Source organism: Trichosurus vulpecula, chromosome 2, assembly GCF_011100635.1.
Source record: "Trichosurus vulpecula isolate mTriVul1 chromosome 2, mTriVul1.pri, whole genome shotgun sequence".
Taxonomy (NCBI): domain Eukaryota; kingdom Metazoa; phylum Chordata; class Mammalia; order Diprotodontia; family Phalangeridae; genus Trichosurus; species Trichosurus vulpecula.
The window spans coordinates 197,057,852-197,076,228 of NC_050574.1; the positions used below are offsets into that span (position 1 = coordinate 197,057,852).

General features: G+C 36.3%; 1 protein-coding gene across 4 annotated transcripts in view; it reads left to right on the forward strand.

The window, feature by feature from the left end:
- The window catches only part of NBEA (neurobeachin), a 768,499-nt gene that overhangs the window by 412,979 nt on the left and 337,143 nt on the right, over window positions 1-18,377 (forward strand). For all 4 annotated transcript variants that reach the window (XM_036747790.1, XM_036747792.1, XM_036747793.1 and 1 more), the window contains one exon: window positions 14,690-14,798. In XM_036747790.1, coding sequence (XP_036603685.1) covers window positions 14,690-14,798 — 109 coding nt within the window. The remainder of the gene's footprint in view (window positions 1-14,689; window positions 14,799-18,377) is intronic.

Below are 18,377 nucleotides of genomic sequence, written 5' to 3' on the forward strand. Positions count from 1 at the left end.
CCCATGTATATCTTGTTCGTACAGTTCTTTGCAAGTTGTCTTCTACATTCGATTGGACTCCTTGAAGATAGGTAGTGTTTTTAGTGAGTTTGTCGATTATACTTGTTTATTGGACTTTACCTCTGCCTCTCAGAACCCTTACTCCCTCTTAGGCTCTTTTGTACTACCATCTCTGATAGGAAGCCTTTCATCATTCTGCCCAGTTGTTAATGTTTGCTCCTTCCCAAAATTGCTTTATAATTATTTTTTATATCCTTTGTATTTATTTGTCTGAACATTCATTCGTGTCTTTGTATCTCTAGCATTTAACACCACATCTGGCACACAATTGGTGCTTAATATGTGCGTATTGAATTGAACTGAAAAGTACTGCTCTCCTTCTTTTCTCTTCATATAGATGAAGAACTTACTTCGGTATATTTGTCCAACAAATGTTTATATAGAGAGCACTATGGGGAGATTCAGTTAAACATAACTGGTCCCTATCATTTAGGGATTTACACTCTGTTGGGTCAAATCTGATGTACAGATGCAAAAAGTTAAATTAAAATTAAATTTAATACTATAAAGATGTGTCCTAGTAAAACAGGTAACTTTAAATTCAGATAAGTTGTGTAGATGTTTCAGAGCATGGTGAAGTCATTGAGGGCTGCAGGAGATAATAAATTCCTCATAGAAGATAGGGATCTCAAAGGACACTAGACAAGAAATGCTAGCTATTCCAAAGATAAATTCTGACTTCATATGTGCTCGTGTGTGTATGTGTGTGTGTGTGTGTGTGTGTAGGCGTGTCTGGAACCTACCTACACACATGTACACACATATTTAGATATGTATCTATATATGTGTGTTTGTGTACATACACACATATCTGCCAGAGAGCAACAGAAAATAGTTACCCAGTATTTAATAGAAAGAATTTTCATTACTCTTTATTTTCAAAATTATCTTGTTGTAGTAGACCAAGATAAACCACAATGTAAATCAATAACCACCTGCCAAGAACCTCATTTATACAATCCTGCAAGACAATGCTATTTTATAGTCTTCAACTTTTGTATAAATGAATGACTGTTTTAACATTTGGTGTCAGTACCTAAGCATCATTCTATACAGTATGAATGAAACATTTTAAACCTACCCATTGGATAAAGGTTTAGAATTGTCTGTACCTTTTACCCCAAATGACAAATCTATTAAAATGAAGCCTATTTAAGAAGGCTACATACTGTCCTCTTGAAAAATATTTTGCCAACTATTTGAAATTTTATAACAAAAGTAGCCAAGTATTTAATTTTAAAATATCTTCACCTCTTGTGAGTCTGGGAAATACAGTCATGCCACATGCCCATAGATCTTGAGGTATGCCGCTGCCCTTTTTCTACTTGAACTGTTTCTCCTGCTACTAATACCCACAGAATATAAGTCAAATTTAGAAACAGGATGAGTCAGAGCTTGGAAATTGTTCAATAGGAAGAAGAGCTGGACTAGATTTTTCATATTCCTTATGATGTAAAATGAAGTTAAAACTAGAACCAGAGCACATTTCATTCCCACTCTGTCAGTATCTACTTACTACCCCATTGTTCTTTTTCATCAAAAGAATTTTGCCGGTAACAGAAGCAGTATAGGGGACACCTTGTTTCTTAATTCATTATCATAGTAATAAATATATTTATTATAATTATATAATAGATTATATTAATTACAGTTATAATAATTAGTATAATACATGAACTGAGAGAATAAATGCCATACTTTTTTAACTAAATAGTCGTTTTGGCAATAATCATGATTAACAATAATAATGATAACCTAAAGTGTAGAAAGTTGGGATACTAAATTCCTTATTCATTTTTATATCCTTTTTGCTTTTTACTGTCCCTACATTTACTCCTTCTTTTTCAGGTATGTCCTCACAAATGCAAAATGTAGTCAAGGAGCTCAATACTAGAGTCTCCAGACAATTTCAGGGGAAGCCCAACATTTGAAATTTTCAAGAGCCTCCACAGAGATTGCATGGGATCAGGAGTTCCTTTCTGTCTAAACTAATATAAATTTCTCACAAGTACTGTTTCATTAATTGTTAAGAGTAATGGAGCTGGGAGGGACCTTAGAGAGGCTATTGTCTAATTCCCTGAAAAGTTAAGTGACTTACTTAATGTAACATAACTAGTAAGTCACTGAACCAGAATTTTAATCCAGATGTTATTTATCCATTTCTAGTGTTCTATATAATACATCATGCTTCTGCTTCCTCCCCTTCCTAAAATAAAGAATTTTATTCTTCTGTGGTACTTAGCAGTCAGAATGCTTCATAGTAAGGAGATTTTGTTATCAGAGTAAAACCATTTGTTTTGCATTTTATTGATAACCTTAGAGACTCTGGAAGTCTATGAATTGGAGAGGGACCTAAGCCACCAAAGGGCGCAAAAACTTAAGGGAAATCTTAAAGTGAAGTTCTGAGGCAGTAACAGCTATTCTGAACCCAGAATACATTTGTGGCAAGACATAAATATATATTGATGTGTGTCTGTAATGGCATTGTAGATTTTCCCTTATACATAATTCAGCCAAAAATCTGAAGTTACCTCAGTGATCTGAAGATTGGGCAATGGGATGTAGAACAGGAGGACAAATGGTTGGACTAATTAAAAACAAAAAGTTGTATCTTCATACTGAAGGCTAACAACGTTGACTTAGATTCCTGCAAAATTTATAGAACAAAAAATTATGCTATAACTATATATTTGAATTTTTATAGTCATCCCTAATATTTTTCTCAACCATTCTGTCCCAAATTTCCACCTGCCCTAGACCTTTCCTTCTGGATGCCACATCAACACCTCAGATTCAGCACATTCAAAGCAGAACTCACAATTTTATAACCCTGACCTTTCTTCAAACTTCCTTATATTTGTTGAGGACACCACTGTCATTCTAGTCACACCCAGACTCAATTACTTCAGAATCATCCTTAATGTTTATCTGTCCCTCACCCCACATGTCCAATTAATTGCCATGTCTTGTCCATTCTACATGCACAACATATCTTGCATCCTCCACTTCTGTCCACTCACAAGACTGTCACCTTCATCACTTAATTTCTGGACTGTATTAACTCTCTAACTGGGCTAACAGCTTCCAAGTTTCTTTCCCCTTCCCACATGTAATACAGAAAGCTGCCCCCTAAAAATCTTTCTAAGACATAGGGCTCTCTTCATTCTCTTGCTCAAAAAACCTTCAGTGGTCCCCTTTATCTTTTTGGATAAGATGTTATTTCTTAATCCAAATGTCTCAGGCCTTCCATATGCTGACTTCAAACAATTCTGTACTTTTCCTAAAGAATTTCATACTTTTCATGGTATTTCCCTTCATAAATTCTATATTCCAATCAAAATGTAGTACATACCCAAAATCATGTTTTATCTCATGCCCCTTTCAACTTTCAGAAGCCAGTCCTCACATATGGAATGTATATTCCCTCTTCTTTAATCTTCAGAATCATTGTCTTCTTTCAAGACTCCATCAGGTGCCACCCCATCTTTGTACCTTATACAATTTAGGCACTTAATAAGTATTTATTGAATTGAACTAAATCATTCTATCTTCATATTTTATCCTGCTGCTTTAATGCACTACTCAGTTATCTGCATTAATATGTCAGTGTCTGTGATATCATTAGTATGGGTTCTCCTCCTACTAGAACAGATCACAACACCACTATATCTCCTCATCCTCTGCAGTCTTTGTAGGTAGATTTCCATAAAGGAGCTACCCAAGATTTTTGATGCCTCTTTGTCATTCCAGTAATATCTTTTAGAAATCAAGTTATCTTAGCTTTACTCCATGAATTTTCCATGTCATATTCCAGTCATCTGTATTCTAAATAATGTGTTCCATACAAATTATTGTTGGCAATAAACTAGCTTCCCTATCCACGTGCCTTCATTACCTTTTAGGACACCAACAGTTTTGCTTCTTATATCTTATTATTTCATGAATCATAGTAATATGGTGCCACCTAGAGAAAATTAAATGTTGAAAAGTTGAGTTGTATGGCAGTGCACACTTTTAGATCATTGAAAGTGCCAGGCAGTTTCCTAAATGCAAATGAATAAGATTACTCACCATTTTCAATTCTTTTTTTGTTGCAGTTTCTTTTTAATTTTTTTTTAAATTTAATTTATTTATTTAACATATTTAGTTTTCAGCATTGGTTTTCACAAGAGTTTGAATTACAAATTTTCTCCTCATTTCTACCCTCACCCCCCACTCCAAGATGGTGTATATTCTGGTTGCCCTGTTCCCCAGTCAGCCCTCCCTTCTGTCACCCCACTCCCCTCCCATCCACTTTTCCCTTCCTTTCTTGTAGGGCAAGATAAATTTCTATGCCCCATTGCCTGTGTATCTTATTTTCTAGTTGCATGCAAAAACTTTTTTTTTTTGTTTTTGATCGTCTGTTTTTCAAACTTTGAGTTCCAAATTCTCCCCCCTCCTCCCTTCCCACCCACCCTCCCTAAGAAGTCAAGTAATTCAACACAGGCCACATGTGTATCATTGTGTATAACCCTTCCACAATACTCATTTTGTGAAAGACTCACTGTATTTTGCTCCTTCCCAACCCATCCCCCTTTATCGAATTTTCTCCCTTAACCCTGTCCCCTTTCAAAAGTGTTTTTGATTACCTCCACCCCCATCTGCCCTCCCCTCCATCATCTACCCTTTTTTTTTATCTTCTTCCCTCTTCTTTCCTGTGTGGTAAGATACCCAATTGAGTATGTATGGTATTCCCTCCTCTGGCCAAATCTGATGAGAGCAAGATTCACTCATTCCTCCCTCACCTGCCCTCTCCCCTCCTCCCCCAGAACCGCTTCCTCTTGCCACCTTTATGCGAGATAATCCACCCCATTCTATCTCTCCCTATCTCCCTCTCTCAATATATTCCTCTCTCATCCCTTAATTTAATTTTATTTCTTTTAGGTATCTTCCCTTCATCTTCAACTCATCCTGTGTCCTCTTTCTCTCTCTCTCTCTCTCCATATATATATATATACACATATATATATATACACATATATGTGTGTGTGTGTGTGTGCGCATATATATATGTGCATATATATATGTGTGTGTGTGTGTGTGTGCATATATATATGTGCATATATATATATATATATGCATATTCCCTTCAGCTACCCTAATACTGAGGTCTCATGGATCATACACGTCATCTTTCCCTGTAGGAATGTAAACAAAACAGTCCAACTTTAGTAAGTCCCTTGCAATTTCTTTTTCTTGTTCTTTTTCTTGATTACCTTTTCATGCTTCTCTTGATTCTTGTGTTTGAAAGTCAAATTTTCTATTCAGTTCTGGTCTTTTCACTGAGAAACCTTGAAAGTCCTCTATTTTATTGAAAATCCATATTTTGCCTTGGAGCATGATACTCAGTTTTGCTGCATAGGTGATTCTAGATTTTAGTTCTAGCTCCATTGACCTCCGGAATATCGTATTCCAAGCCCTTAGATCTCTTAATGTGGAAGCTGCCAGATCTTGGGTTATTCTGATTGTGTTTCTACAGTACTCAAATTGTTTCTTTCTGGCTGCTTGCAGTATTTTCTCCTTGATCTGGGAGCTCTGGAATTTGGCGACAATATTCCTAGGAGATTTCTTTTTGGGATCTATTTGAGGAGGCAATCGATGGATTCTTTCAATTTCTATTTTGCCCTGTGGCTCTAGAATATCAGGGCAGTTCTCCTTGATTATTTCTTGAAAGATGATATCTAGGCTCTTTTTTTGATCATGGTTTTCAGGTAGTTCAATAATTTTTAAATTATCTCTCCTAGATCTATTTTCCAGGTCAGTGGTTTTTCCAATGAGATATTTCACATTGTCTTCCATTTTTTCATTCCTTTGGTTCTGTTTTATATTATCTTGATTTCTCATAAAGTCACTAGCTTCCACTTGCTCCAATCTAATTTTTAAGGTAGTATTTTCTTCAGCAGTCCGTTGGACCTCCTTTTCCATTTGGCTAATTCTGCCTTTCAAGGCATTCTTCTCCTCATTGGCTTTTTGGAGCTCTTTTGCCATTTGAGTTAGTCTATTTTTTAAGGTGTTGTTTTCTTCAGTGTATTTTTCAATGTTTTTTTGGGTCTCCTTTAGCAAGTCATTGAGTTGTTTTTCATAGTTTTCTCGCATCCTTCTCATTTCTCTTCCCAATTTTTCCTCTACTTCTCTAACTTGCTTTTCCAAATCCTTTTTGAGCTCTTCCATGGCCTGGAACCAGTTCATGTTTTTCTTGGAGGCTTCTGTTGTAGGCTCTTTGACTTTGTTAACTTCTTCTGTCTGTATGTTTTGGTCTTCTTTGTCACCAAAGAAAGAATCCAAAGTCTGAGACTGAATCTGGGTGCGTTTTTGCTGTCTGGCCATATTCCCAACCAACTAACTTGACCCTTCAGTTTTTCAGCAGGGTATGACTGCTTGTAGACTAGAGAGTTCTATGTTCCACATTTGGGGGGGAGGTGCCAGCTCTGCCACACCAGCGCTACTCCTTCCCCAAGAACCCCCAACCCGGACTGGGCTTACATCTCTAGCAGGCTGTGCACTCCTGCTCTGATCCGCCACTTAATTCCTCCCACCAGGTGGGCCTGGGGCCAGAAGCAACAACAGCTGTAGCTGCCCCACCTCTGCTGCCCCTGGGGCCGGTAGCCGAACCTGGAACTCCTTCCACTCCTGCAGCTTTTCCCACTAACCTTCTCTGTTGTCTTTGGTGTTTGTGAGTTGAGAAGTCTCGTAACTGCCACAGCTCACTGATTCAAGGTGCTAAGACATGCTCCGACCAGCTCCTGGTCTGGTTGGTCAGCGCAGCTCATGCTGGGCTGTGCTCTGCTCCGCTCCGCTCCCAGCTCCGTGTGGGATAGACGTCACCGGTTCTGCAGTTCTAGAATTTGTTCAGAGCCATTTTTTATGGGTTTTTGGAGGGACTCAGGAGGGAGCTCACGCTAGTCTCTGGTTTCCTGCCGCCATCTTGGCTCCGCCCTTCAATTCTTGATTAATTTCATTTTCCATATTGTATGATACACACCCTGATCAATAGACTTTAATTATCTGCAGTATGCATTTGTCATCCACTTTGTTTTTCTCAATGTGAATGACTAGCAATTTTTTTTTCCAAATCTCAAAGGAGACCTTGTACTACCTAATCAACTTAATGTGACTCATGAAACAAAATTAACTTGAGAATGTCATCATAAAAAAAGAATCCCTTTTCTTTTGGGAATTTATCCTCCAGGGCACTGGTGAATTTGTTAGTTGAGCATTGTGTCTCCCTGCTATATGTGTCATATCTCAGATAATTTTAAAATATATTCATGGATGACCACTTTTTGAGGAGAGCCTTAAAGTTCTATTTTGCTCTGATTCTTTTATCACCATCATCATCACCACCACCACCACCACCACCACCAAAAAAAACATAAAATAGAGTCTTAAATCCTAACTCTATCTCTCAGTTACCTGCCTGATCTTGAGCAAGTTACTTAGCCTTTCTAAGCCTCAGGTTCCTTATCTATAAAGAGTGTGTGTGTGTGTGTGTGTGTGTGTGTGTGTGTTTGGCGGAGTATTGTTGCCACCTTTCTTTCCTTCTTTCTTCTGGCTAGCATTGAAGGCCATCTCTATATTCTGCAGTATTAGCTAATTTCTGTCAGAGAAACCAATATATAAGCATTCCTGCTCTAAGCAAGATTCTAATGGGCAGTTACCCCTGCTATTGAACATTCTTGCTGACCAAGCTTACATTTTATTGTAAAAATTTAAAAAGAAAAATTTCTACAAGAGAAAAAGAAGGTATAAAATTTAAGTTTAGGGTTTCTGATTTGCTTAAACCTAACAGGAGTAATGTCAGTGTTGGCCCATCATAGAACAAATACCTTCCTGAAACCAGTTATTCCTTCTTTAATCACTACCTCTAAAGATTTCCCTTTCAGTCCTTTCAAAGGTACATTAAAAGATATATCTCTAATTGAATTAAACAGAGATATTTCTACTTTTCAGGTCTGATCCAGGGTAAATGGTTACCTCTCCATTCAGTTTCAGGTAAACTAAAGGATACCTCCTTTTGTTTACAGAGACATTACCCCTAATCTTAGTGTCAAGGAAGTGGGATTCCTCTCTGAATGCTCAAGCTTTTTGTTATTAAAAACTGATTAGGTCTTTGATTCAAGTGAGACCAAGGACTTACACTACAACACAAGATGTCGTTGTTCAGTCATTTCTCGTTTCTGTCCTATCCATTTGGGGTTTTCTTGGCAAAGATACTGAAGTGGTTTACCATTTCCTTCTCCAGTTCATTTTACAGATGAGGAAACTCAAAGAGATGTTAAGTGACTTGCCCAGGGTCACACAGCTAGTAAGTGTCTGAGGCTAGTTTTGAACTCGGGAAGATGAGTCTTCCTGACTCCAGGCCCAGCACCCTTTCCACTGTGCCACCTAGTTACCCTAGTCAGGATGTTACTTCTTAATATTTCATAAAATGAAAAGAGGTTTTAGTGGATGTGCTTCTACATTAGGAGGCATCTATATATACTATATATGTATATATACACATACATAATGTATGTTCTCTTCACATACATATACACACATATATATGCATACATGCGTATATGTATATGTGTATATATACATATGTACACACTTACATATACTCTGTGTATGTATTATGTAGTTTTGATCACCACTGGTTTTGCACTCTCCTCCCTTCTCCATATTCTTATCCTCAGGCTATACTCCTCCACAAATTTCCTTCCTCTGAGAATTCAGGGCTAGTCTACTTCATGGACCTCAGTTCCTCCTTATAGTCCATACTACCATCAATTAATTCCAAAAAACAGGTTTCAAAAAGGGCAGCAGCCACAAGGTTGTTCTGATGTCTCAGGCTGGAGCAATAGATACAAGAAGAAACCAGAAATGGTGGGAACGTTGAAGATAATTGACTAGTAATTTAGTCTTCAGTAATTTTTTTCTTTAAGACCTACTTTGTGGTATCAAACCTCAATTTAACTCTTTTCAACTGTGTGTTGGTAAGCAAAATGGGCTCTCAGCACTTAGTTCAACAAGTGCCCTTGAAGAGTTTGGCTTTGTTTCCTTTGAGTAATTCGGTGTATTTCGTTGAGTCTTATTAAGTGCTAAGCCCCACGCTCTAACCCCTATTAGGTGTTAACCTAACCTATGTGGATGTGAACCTCCCAGAGTCCTAAGGGGAGGGGCTAACTCAAGAGCCAATCATAGCAGCCCAAGTTCTGGTCATTCAGATGCCATTTGATGACATCTGAAACCCTATAAGAAGAAAAGACAGAGCCATTTACACAGGGCTCTAACTCGAGATGGTGTTGATGCAGAGACTCCAGGCAGCTGTAGCTAAGGGCCCTCCAGCTTGTAACCTGGATGCTGAGACTTTGTTAAACTCTGGTAACTATGAATTGGGATTTGAATCAAACAAGGTCTGTCTGTTGATGTTTGTAATTTGTTTGTATATTGTTCTGGAGTTCATAGTGCTGGCTTTTTCCCCTGAACTAAGTGAATGATATTTGTATGCTGAATTAAAGTAAGCTTGTCAACCCCTTCACGTAGCTTTCCTTCATTAGGCAGATCAAAAGAACCTGTGCTTTTGCAGTGTGCTTGTAGCATTCTTGTTGTTGGGCTTGGTTTGGTCTTCCCCCCCCACAACAGCTGCTAGCCGGATTGTTGAAACAAACTGGCATCCATTGATTGTTTTTGGTTGAAAATAAGCAAAACAAGCCTAATTCCTATTTAAAGAAATAGCCCTCCAAATACCTGAAGACAGCTCTCATCCTCTGGAGGCATTATATATTTTTTGTCCTGGCCTCGCTTCTCTTTTCCCTCTATATTCTTATTGTGTGTTCTCCTTAATTTCCAAGAATTAAATATCTTTTCTATGAAAATTAATCAATATGTATACATATATATGTATATATATATGTGTGTATATATGTATATATATGTGTGTGTGTATATATGTGTGTATATATGTATATATGTGTGTATATATATGTATATATGTGTGTATGTGTGTGTATATATGTGTGTGTGTGTGCGTGTGTGTATGTGTGTGTGTGTGTATAACACCAGTCTGTATCTCTTGAGCTCTAATCCTGCATCATGAACTTCCTACTGGACATTTTCAATTGGATGTCCACTAGGCATCTCCACTCAACATGTCTTAAGTAGAATTCATTACATTCTCCCAAAACTCCCTTCTTTTCTGAACTTCCTTATTACTATGAAGGACACCAGCATCCTTCCAATCACCAAGTTAGTTAATTTCGACCTTTTTAACTCCTCACTCTCACTCACCCCACATATCCTCTGAATTGTTAAATCTTCTTTCTTCCTCTCCAACATTTCTTGCATCTGACCCCTTCTAACTGTTCACAAAGTCACCACATTAATTCATTCCCTTTTGTGGATTCTTACAGTAGCCACCTAACTGGTTTCCTTGTCTCAAATTTCTCTCCTAATTAAAATCAAGTCAGTAAGCATTTGTTAAGCACCTACTATGTTCCAGAGATTATACTAAGAATTAAGGAGACAAAGGCAAAAACACTACCTGCCTTCAAGGAGCCCCCAATCTGTTGGGGGAGAAAATATATAAACAATTATGTGTATACAAGATAAATAGGAGGCGGTCTTAGAGGGAAGGCACTGGCATTAAGGGAGGCCAAGAAAACTTTCTTGCAAAAGGTAGGATTCTGGTTGAGGCTTGAAAGAAGTCAATAGGTAGAGATGAGAAGAAGAAAAATTCTAGACATGAGAGCAGCCAGTGAAAAGACACAGCATAGGAGGAATTAATTGCAAGGAAATCAGTGTCACTAGATCATAGCAGACATGGAAGGGAGAAAATTATAAGAAGATTGGGAAGAGAAGAAGAGGTCTGTTTATAAAGGGCTTTAAAAGCCAGACAGAAGACTTTATGTTTGATCTGGGTGCTAATAGGAGGCTACTAGTATTTATTGAATGGAGTGTGATTGTGACATGGACAGACCTGTCCTTTAGGAAGATCATTTTCATGGCTGAATGGAGTATGGGCTAGAGTGGGGAGAGACGAGGCAGGGAGACCAATCAGAAGGTTATTTCAATAGTACAGGTCAGAAGTGATGAGAGCCTGCACCAGAGTGGCAGCTGTGTAAATGGAGAAAAAGGGACATGTACAAGAGATGTTATGCATCGACTTGGCAGTAGATTGGATACGGGAAGTAAGAGAGTGAGATGTCAAGGAAGACATCTAGATTGCAAGCATGAGTGACTGGGAGGATACTGGTTTCCTCAACAATAATAAGGAAGTTAGGAAAAGAGGAGAGTTTGGGAGGAGAAAATGAATTCTGTTTAAGATGTCCTTGAGACATCCAGTTTGAGAAGTCTAGTAAGCAATTGGAAGCACAAGACTGAAGGTCAGGATACAGGTTAGGACTGGGAAAGTTTATCTCAGAATCATCTAAATAGCCATGATAATTAAACCCATGGGAGTTGATGAGATCACTGAGGGAATAGTATTGAGGACCCAGGATAGAGCTTTGAGGGCTCTTACCCATATGTACCAGGCATGACTAGGTGAATATCCAACAAAGGAGACTTAGAAGAAGCAGTCAAGCAGGTAGGAGAAGAACTAAGAAAGGGCAGTACTGAGAGTCAGTAGTGGCAAAAGTGGCAAAAATCAATAGTGGCAAAAGCAGCAGAGAGGTCTAGAAGGATGAAGATTGAGAAAGTGCTGTTAGATTTGGCAGTTAAGAGGTCACTTGTAACTTTGTTGAGAGCAGTTTCCATTGATTGATGAGACTGAGAGCTAGACTGCAGAGAGTTAAAAGGAGAGTGAGTGAAAAGGAAGTGAAGGCATCTATTTTATGGCTTTTTGAAGGAATTTAGCCAAAAAAGTGAGAAGGGATATAGTATGATAAATACTGGGTATGGTTGGCTGAAGCAAGGGCTTTTTTTTTTTAAAGGATGGAGTAGATATTGTTTGTAGGCAACCAGCAAATAGACAGACAGAGATTGAAGATCAATGATAGAGTGGGGAAGGTGGACAGAAGTGGGAATGGTGAAGTCTGTGGCAATCTACTGGAGAAGATAGGAGGGAATAGGATCACTTGTACATGTTAGAGGAGTTTTGCCTTGGTGAGGATTGCCTATGAGAGAAGGTTAAAGGAAAAGATACTGAGGAAAGGCCTGATGTGAGATGATGATGAGGGGAGAATTCATTTATTCATATTCTGTACAGCCACTGAAGTATCTTTCTTTAAGCATAGGTCTGACCATGTTGTTCCCTTCCTCAATAAAATCCAGTAAAATTCAGTATTCCCTCTGGGATAAATATCCCCCCGCCCCCGCTTTTTGGGGAGCATTTAAAGCCCTTCCCAACCTGACCCCAACTCACTTTTCCAGTCTCATTCCATATTATTCTTGACTGTACTTCATGGTCCAGCCAAATTCATCTTGCTGTTTCTCACAGATGAGCCTCCATCTTCTATCTCTATACTTTTGGAGTCTAGATTGTCCCCCATTTCTCCATTGCACTCCTTCCTTGCTATACTGCTTAGAATCCCTTGTTTCTTTCAAGACACAATTTAAACACCACCTTCTCACATGAAGCCTTCACAGATCCCCCTCCTGCTGTGAATACCCTTCCTCCTCAAAACACTTAAAATACGTGCACATTTTACTTAGGTATGTACATGTTATCTGCACCAGTGGAATTTAAGCTTCTTAAACTCAGAAACAGTTTTATTTTTGTCTTTATATCTCCATTGCCTCTAGCTCATTGACTGATAAATAGTAAGAACTTAATAAATGCTTGTTGATTCATTCATGACATTTCTATTTAGTGAATTGCCTCAGGCGAGGCTGTAGAACTGATATCCTTCAAGTCAATGGAACAATGTCTTTTTTATTGAGATAAGCTTCATCTATACCTAGAGGCAGCTAGGTGGTATGGCTGATAGAGTGCCAGGCCTAAAGTCAGGAAGTTGTTGTTCTTCAGTAGTGTTAGTCATGTATTACTCTTCAGGGGTTTTCTTGGCAAAGACACTGGAGTGATTTGCTATTTCCTTCTCAGCTCATTTTACAGACGAGGAAAATGAAACGAACAAAGTTAAGTACTGTGTCAGCTAGTAAGTGTCTGACACAGTGTCTGAGGCCAGATTTGAACTCAGTCAGAAAGATCTGAGTTCAAATATGGCCTCAGACACTTATTAACTGAGTGACTGGGAAAGTCATTTAACCTTTCTTTCTCTGAGCTTCTTTGAAAATTGTGGGCAAATATTTTTCAGTGAAAGAGAATTTCCTCTGACTTTCAAATGTATTTTACTGTCATTTCCTTTGTTGGGTTTTTCTTTTCCATTTTCAGGTAATTGAGATTAAGGTTCTCTCTGTCTAATAATCTGGTATTTTAAATTATTTTCTTAGATATGATTTGATTCTTTCACAAGTTATATTTTTAATAGATTTTTTCAATCCTTATAATAATTTAATACTTTTGCTGCCCTTATCTTCATTTTTCCTGAAAACTAGAGAGAATTCCCATTGGAATATACCTATGTCATTGTCAGTTGGCATAAAGGGATTACTGTTGAATACTGCTGGGTAACTGTTTCACCTCCTACTGTTGTCAAAGATTGTCACTACTGCCTCTGTCATACTTACCAGCACCATTCTCACTAGTCCAAGAGTGACAGGGCAGTTATTTAACCCAAATCTCATCATAGAGTAATTAATTCTATGTCAGACAAGACATAGATTTTGAAAGGACATCTACTGAGAACTGTCTTGGATTTAATTATTCTCAATACTTATATAACTCACTGGGAACAGAGAAATTATGTACCGACCAAATTTGGAGATGATACAAACCAGATACTGACAATCATTTTTGAAATATTAAAACATAGTCCACTACAGTCCACTATTGATAAATAAGAAAATGCTGATGAAATCAAATCAGCTCAAAAGAGTATGTATAATTTTCTGGAAAAATTATTTATATGATGAACTACAGAGATTACAAAATTAGATTGTATAATTATAGGACTATTACTGTTGTAGGGAATCCTGCTAGATCTTAAGCAGTCCCGAATGAGAGTCATTTGTTCACTCATTATTCAAGTTTTCCTCATCAAAGTTTATATAACGATTCCTTTTCTCAGGAATTGAAGAATTGTAGAATTTTGGAACTGGCAACCCTCCTAGAGATCATCTATACCACCCTGTCCTTCAATGTAGGAATCTCATCAATAGCACCCCTAAAATAGTCGTCAAAGCTTTGTTTTAAAATAGTTGATGAGAGATTCCCAAATTATAAGGCCACTCGCTTTCTTGTTGGACAGCTTTAAAACTTTTCTTTTCTTTCAGTTTAAAATCTTTCTTAAAAACAGCTTTCATTAACAGAAATTGTGTTTACAAGATCTATTATGATTTTCACATTTTTGTAGGAATTTAATGGTATAGTTTCTATTTAAAAAGTACTCTGAAATAGAAACAAACACAAAAATAATTTTCCTAATAGTTTAACCAAATTGTATTTATGATAGTTTGATATTTCCAGTATTTTAAACTGGTATTTGAAAGAATTTAGAAGAGCCAAAACTGTAAGAACAGTTTGATCAAAGACTGTTTTTCACTTCAGATTGTTGTGCCATGCTATGAAAGACCATATAGTACGTGTTGCCAATGAAGCTGAGTTTATTTTGAATCGACAGAGGGCAGAGGACGTGCACAAACATGCAGAATTTGAGGTAAGTTTTGAGAAGAGATGGGAATTCATCTTTTCCGTTTTCGGTCAGTTATCACCTATGTGTAATCCTTGACAAAAAAAAAAGTTTGTTTTTTATTTTTGAAAAAGAAAAAAATACTTTGAAGACATTTTAGACCACTTTTTTAAAAAGTAGATAAATGTCCAATGCAAATTACTAGCTTATTTTCTCATCTGTCTCACTGAAATCCAGGAGAATATTCACTACTTGAAGAAATCCCTTAATCAGAATGTCTAATAATTCAATATAGCAGAGTGTCAAGTATTTAAATGGAATTTTACTAACTTTCTTAGGGAAAATGCAAGTAAAATTTTAAATGTAATTTTTTTAACTAGCCAGATTTTCTAAATCAACAGAAAGATGCTGAAGGTAATGGGGTTGTTATATAAATGAATTAATAGTTTTATCAACCATTCTACAAATTGTTCTACTTATCAACCCAGTATTTAGTTTAATATAGCATTAATTTGGATTTTGTTTTCTTTACTTATATATTATCTACTGGATTACATCTAAAGCATTGCTATTTTGTCAGCTGGTTTCTGAAGTCATTAAGTATTCTGAATAGTTAGAAAGATGTGTTTCTTCTCTGGTGTAAAAAAGAAAGATGTGATATTCAGAAAAAAAGATGCAGAGTTCAAATTGCTATAAATTCTGTTTTTAGAGGAATAACCAAAATATTTTAAAATGCTATTTCGTGGTTTTTCAATAATTATTTGCCCCATTCTGTATTGCTAATCTAGTATGTATTCTGTTCTAAATCTTCTAAATATTTCTTTTAAATATTTTCATTAGGTAGTATTGTGCTACATTCCCTTTGTAAAACCAAATTCACTACACCCTCATATAATTATCTAAGATATTTGGGTGCCTTTGTATTACAATTGGTTTAAACAATCACACTGATATATCACACTGAATGAAAAAAAAAGCTGGTATACCAACAAGTATGGTCTGTTTGGGAATTGGAGACCATGTTCTCAGTTTTGATGAGGTTCTTATCTAAGTGAAGCAGCTTTCTGAAACTTACAGTTTGATGTACTAGTTCTTTTGCTCTTTGACCTTGCTGTAAAGTATGAAACACAGAGATATCTGTTGTCGTTTTCAGTAGACCTAACCTTTACTTCACTTTGTCAGCCAGACATCAGACACTTGTCATATGGCACTGCAACAACTTTATTACCATCTATATACTAGATAGTTTAAACTTTGATAAAAAGCAAATTTACAATAAAGTGTACATTGGAGTGAAGTTTCATATTGCCTCAACAATAAATAACATTGGATCTTTATCAGGATATAATGCAGTAACTTAAGATGACAAGAAAAGATCAAGTTATCTGTTCTTTGAAGAATATGTTTAAGTATACGATCTGTCAGAACTCTAGGCAAAATGAAAATATTCAATTAACTTTCAGCTTCTGTTAGCAAATAAGATTTGGAATATTAACTAAATTCCCTAAAGGAACAGCCTTAAGTCAATCTTCTTTTCCAGTAAGAAAACCAAGATGTTTTATAGCTTATAAACATTTTAATTGTATTTGTCATATGAAAACTCCTAAAATGGGATTTAAAGCAAAAAGATACTTATGAGGTTTAACACTTAGTTAACTATTAGAGTGCCTTAATGTAGGCCCCTGATGATTCCACTGTCATTAAGGAGATTATATGATGGTTTGGAACTTTTTGAAATATTAGTTACAGATTATAGACTTATTATGAAGACATTCTTATATCTCACTTAAGAAAAATGAATATAGTACATTGTTACTAGATTTCGCTCAATAAATGTAACTTGCTTTTTAAACTGAACTGCTTTACCTTATTTTCTTAGGCTGGAATTAATAAATGAATGCATATTTTGCTGTTAAAAAGCTATTATTTTATATTGGACTTTACAATTCTATAAATCAAGAATTTTTGAGAAATTAAAGGTATATTTGTAGGAATTTTGTAAGGCTTGTTTTATAAGCTTCAAATAAAGAAGAAAAACCAGATTTAGTTTATGATGGTAACTTCATAGTTAACATTCATTTGGTTGGCCTCTGTAATTGTTAAGGAAGAAAAATGAAAATTTAATTTTACTGTCCAATGAGCTGATGAAATATTAACCTCATTACTGAGGCAGATCATTGTACTAATTGGTGCTTCCCTGTACAAGAAGATAAATTGAAAAATGAATTAACCCTTTATAGATTGCTACAGGGGCTACTTTTCAAAGGAAATAAACCAGAATAGTGATCTGTAATAGTAGATGGGCTACATACAGGGAAATATTAAAATGCTCAAGTATCTACAACAAAAGCTTCCCCTCCCCCCGAATAATGTTACTCAACCTTATAAAATGCTAGTGTGCAGCAAGTTGCTTCATTTTTTTTTTCATTATTAATTGTTAACCCCTGAGAAAGTACTTGGAAATATTACAACCTTCAAGTGAGCTTCTCTATACTAAAGGCTTTTTTTGATCTGGACCTGTGATTTCATCCAAGTAGGCTGCTTTCTATTAGGAAACACCTTCAACTAATAGAGATAAGAAACTCTTCTTCAATTGATAGGCTTAAAGTGTTTCCTGAAGCAATGAGAATTCAAGTAACTTGCCCAGAGTCATATAGCCAATATGTATCAGAGTTGAACGAAGACCTTCCTCATTTGAGGGCAGTACTTTATCTCCTCTGCCACACTACCTGTCACTATCCTATGCTTTTATTATATTGCTTATCAATATGCTATCACTTTGTTATGCGCAACTTCAAACCAATAAAAACGACTGATACATATGTTTATTTACTCTTATAGAATTCTTCATTACCCAGAAGGATCCACTATTCAGCTGTATGTCTGTGTGACTAACAGTTGTCATAGATAGGAGCAGATATAGCCCACAAGACAACTGGAATGGGTAGGGGAAAATGGGGGATAGAGGAGAGGTCTTAGTAATAAATAATAAAAATAACTCAAATTTAGATATAATTTTAATGTTTACAGTTCATTTTCCTCACAACAACACTGTTAGAGAGGTACAAGTATTTTTTTTTTATTTTTCATATGGATCTGTGATTTCATTGGTGTGGGGAAATTCCTTCCTCTGATAAAGATCACCAAATTGTCTATAATTTATCTGTTAGGTTTGGAAAGGTTCAGTGATTTGCCAAAAGTCACATGGCTACTAGGTATCTGAGTCAGTCTTGAACTCAGATCTTCCTTACTCCAAAATCAGTCCGCTAGACATTCTAGCATTATTCCTTTTAAATGCAAATATCATAATCCCCATTTTAAAGATAGAAACACTGAGATTCCAGGAAATTTGATGACATATCCAGTATCATATAGCTAATAAGTATAAGAGCAAGGGCTCAAACTGATAATCTTTTGTTCTAAATCCACAGTTCCCAGCAATTTTGACTATGATTATCCCATTGTAACATCAAATTGATGGATGCCCATGTGATAGCAGTTCTGCTATCCTCTGTTAATTGAAAAATTAATGGCCAAATGCTACTGCAAATTCATTAATATTTTTAAATAAATGTATTTTATTTTTCATAAAAATATCTATATGTA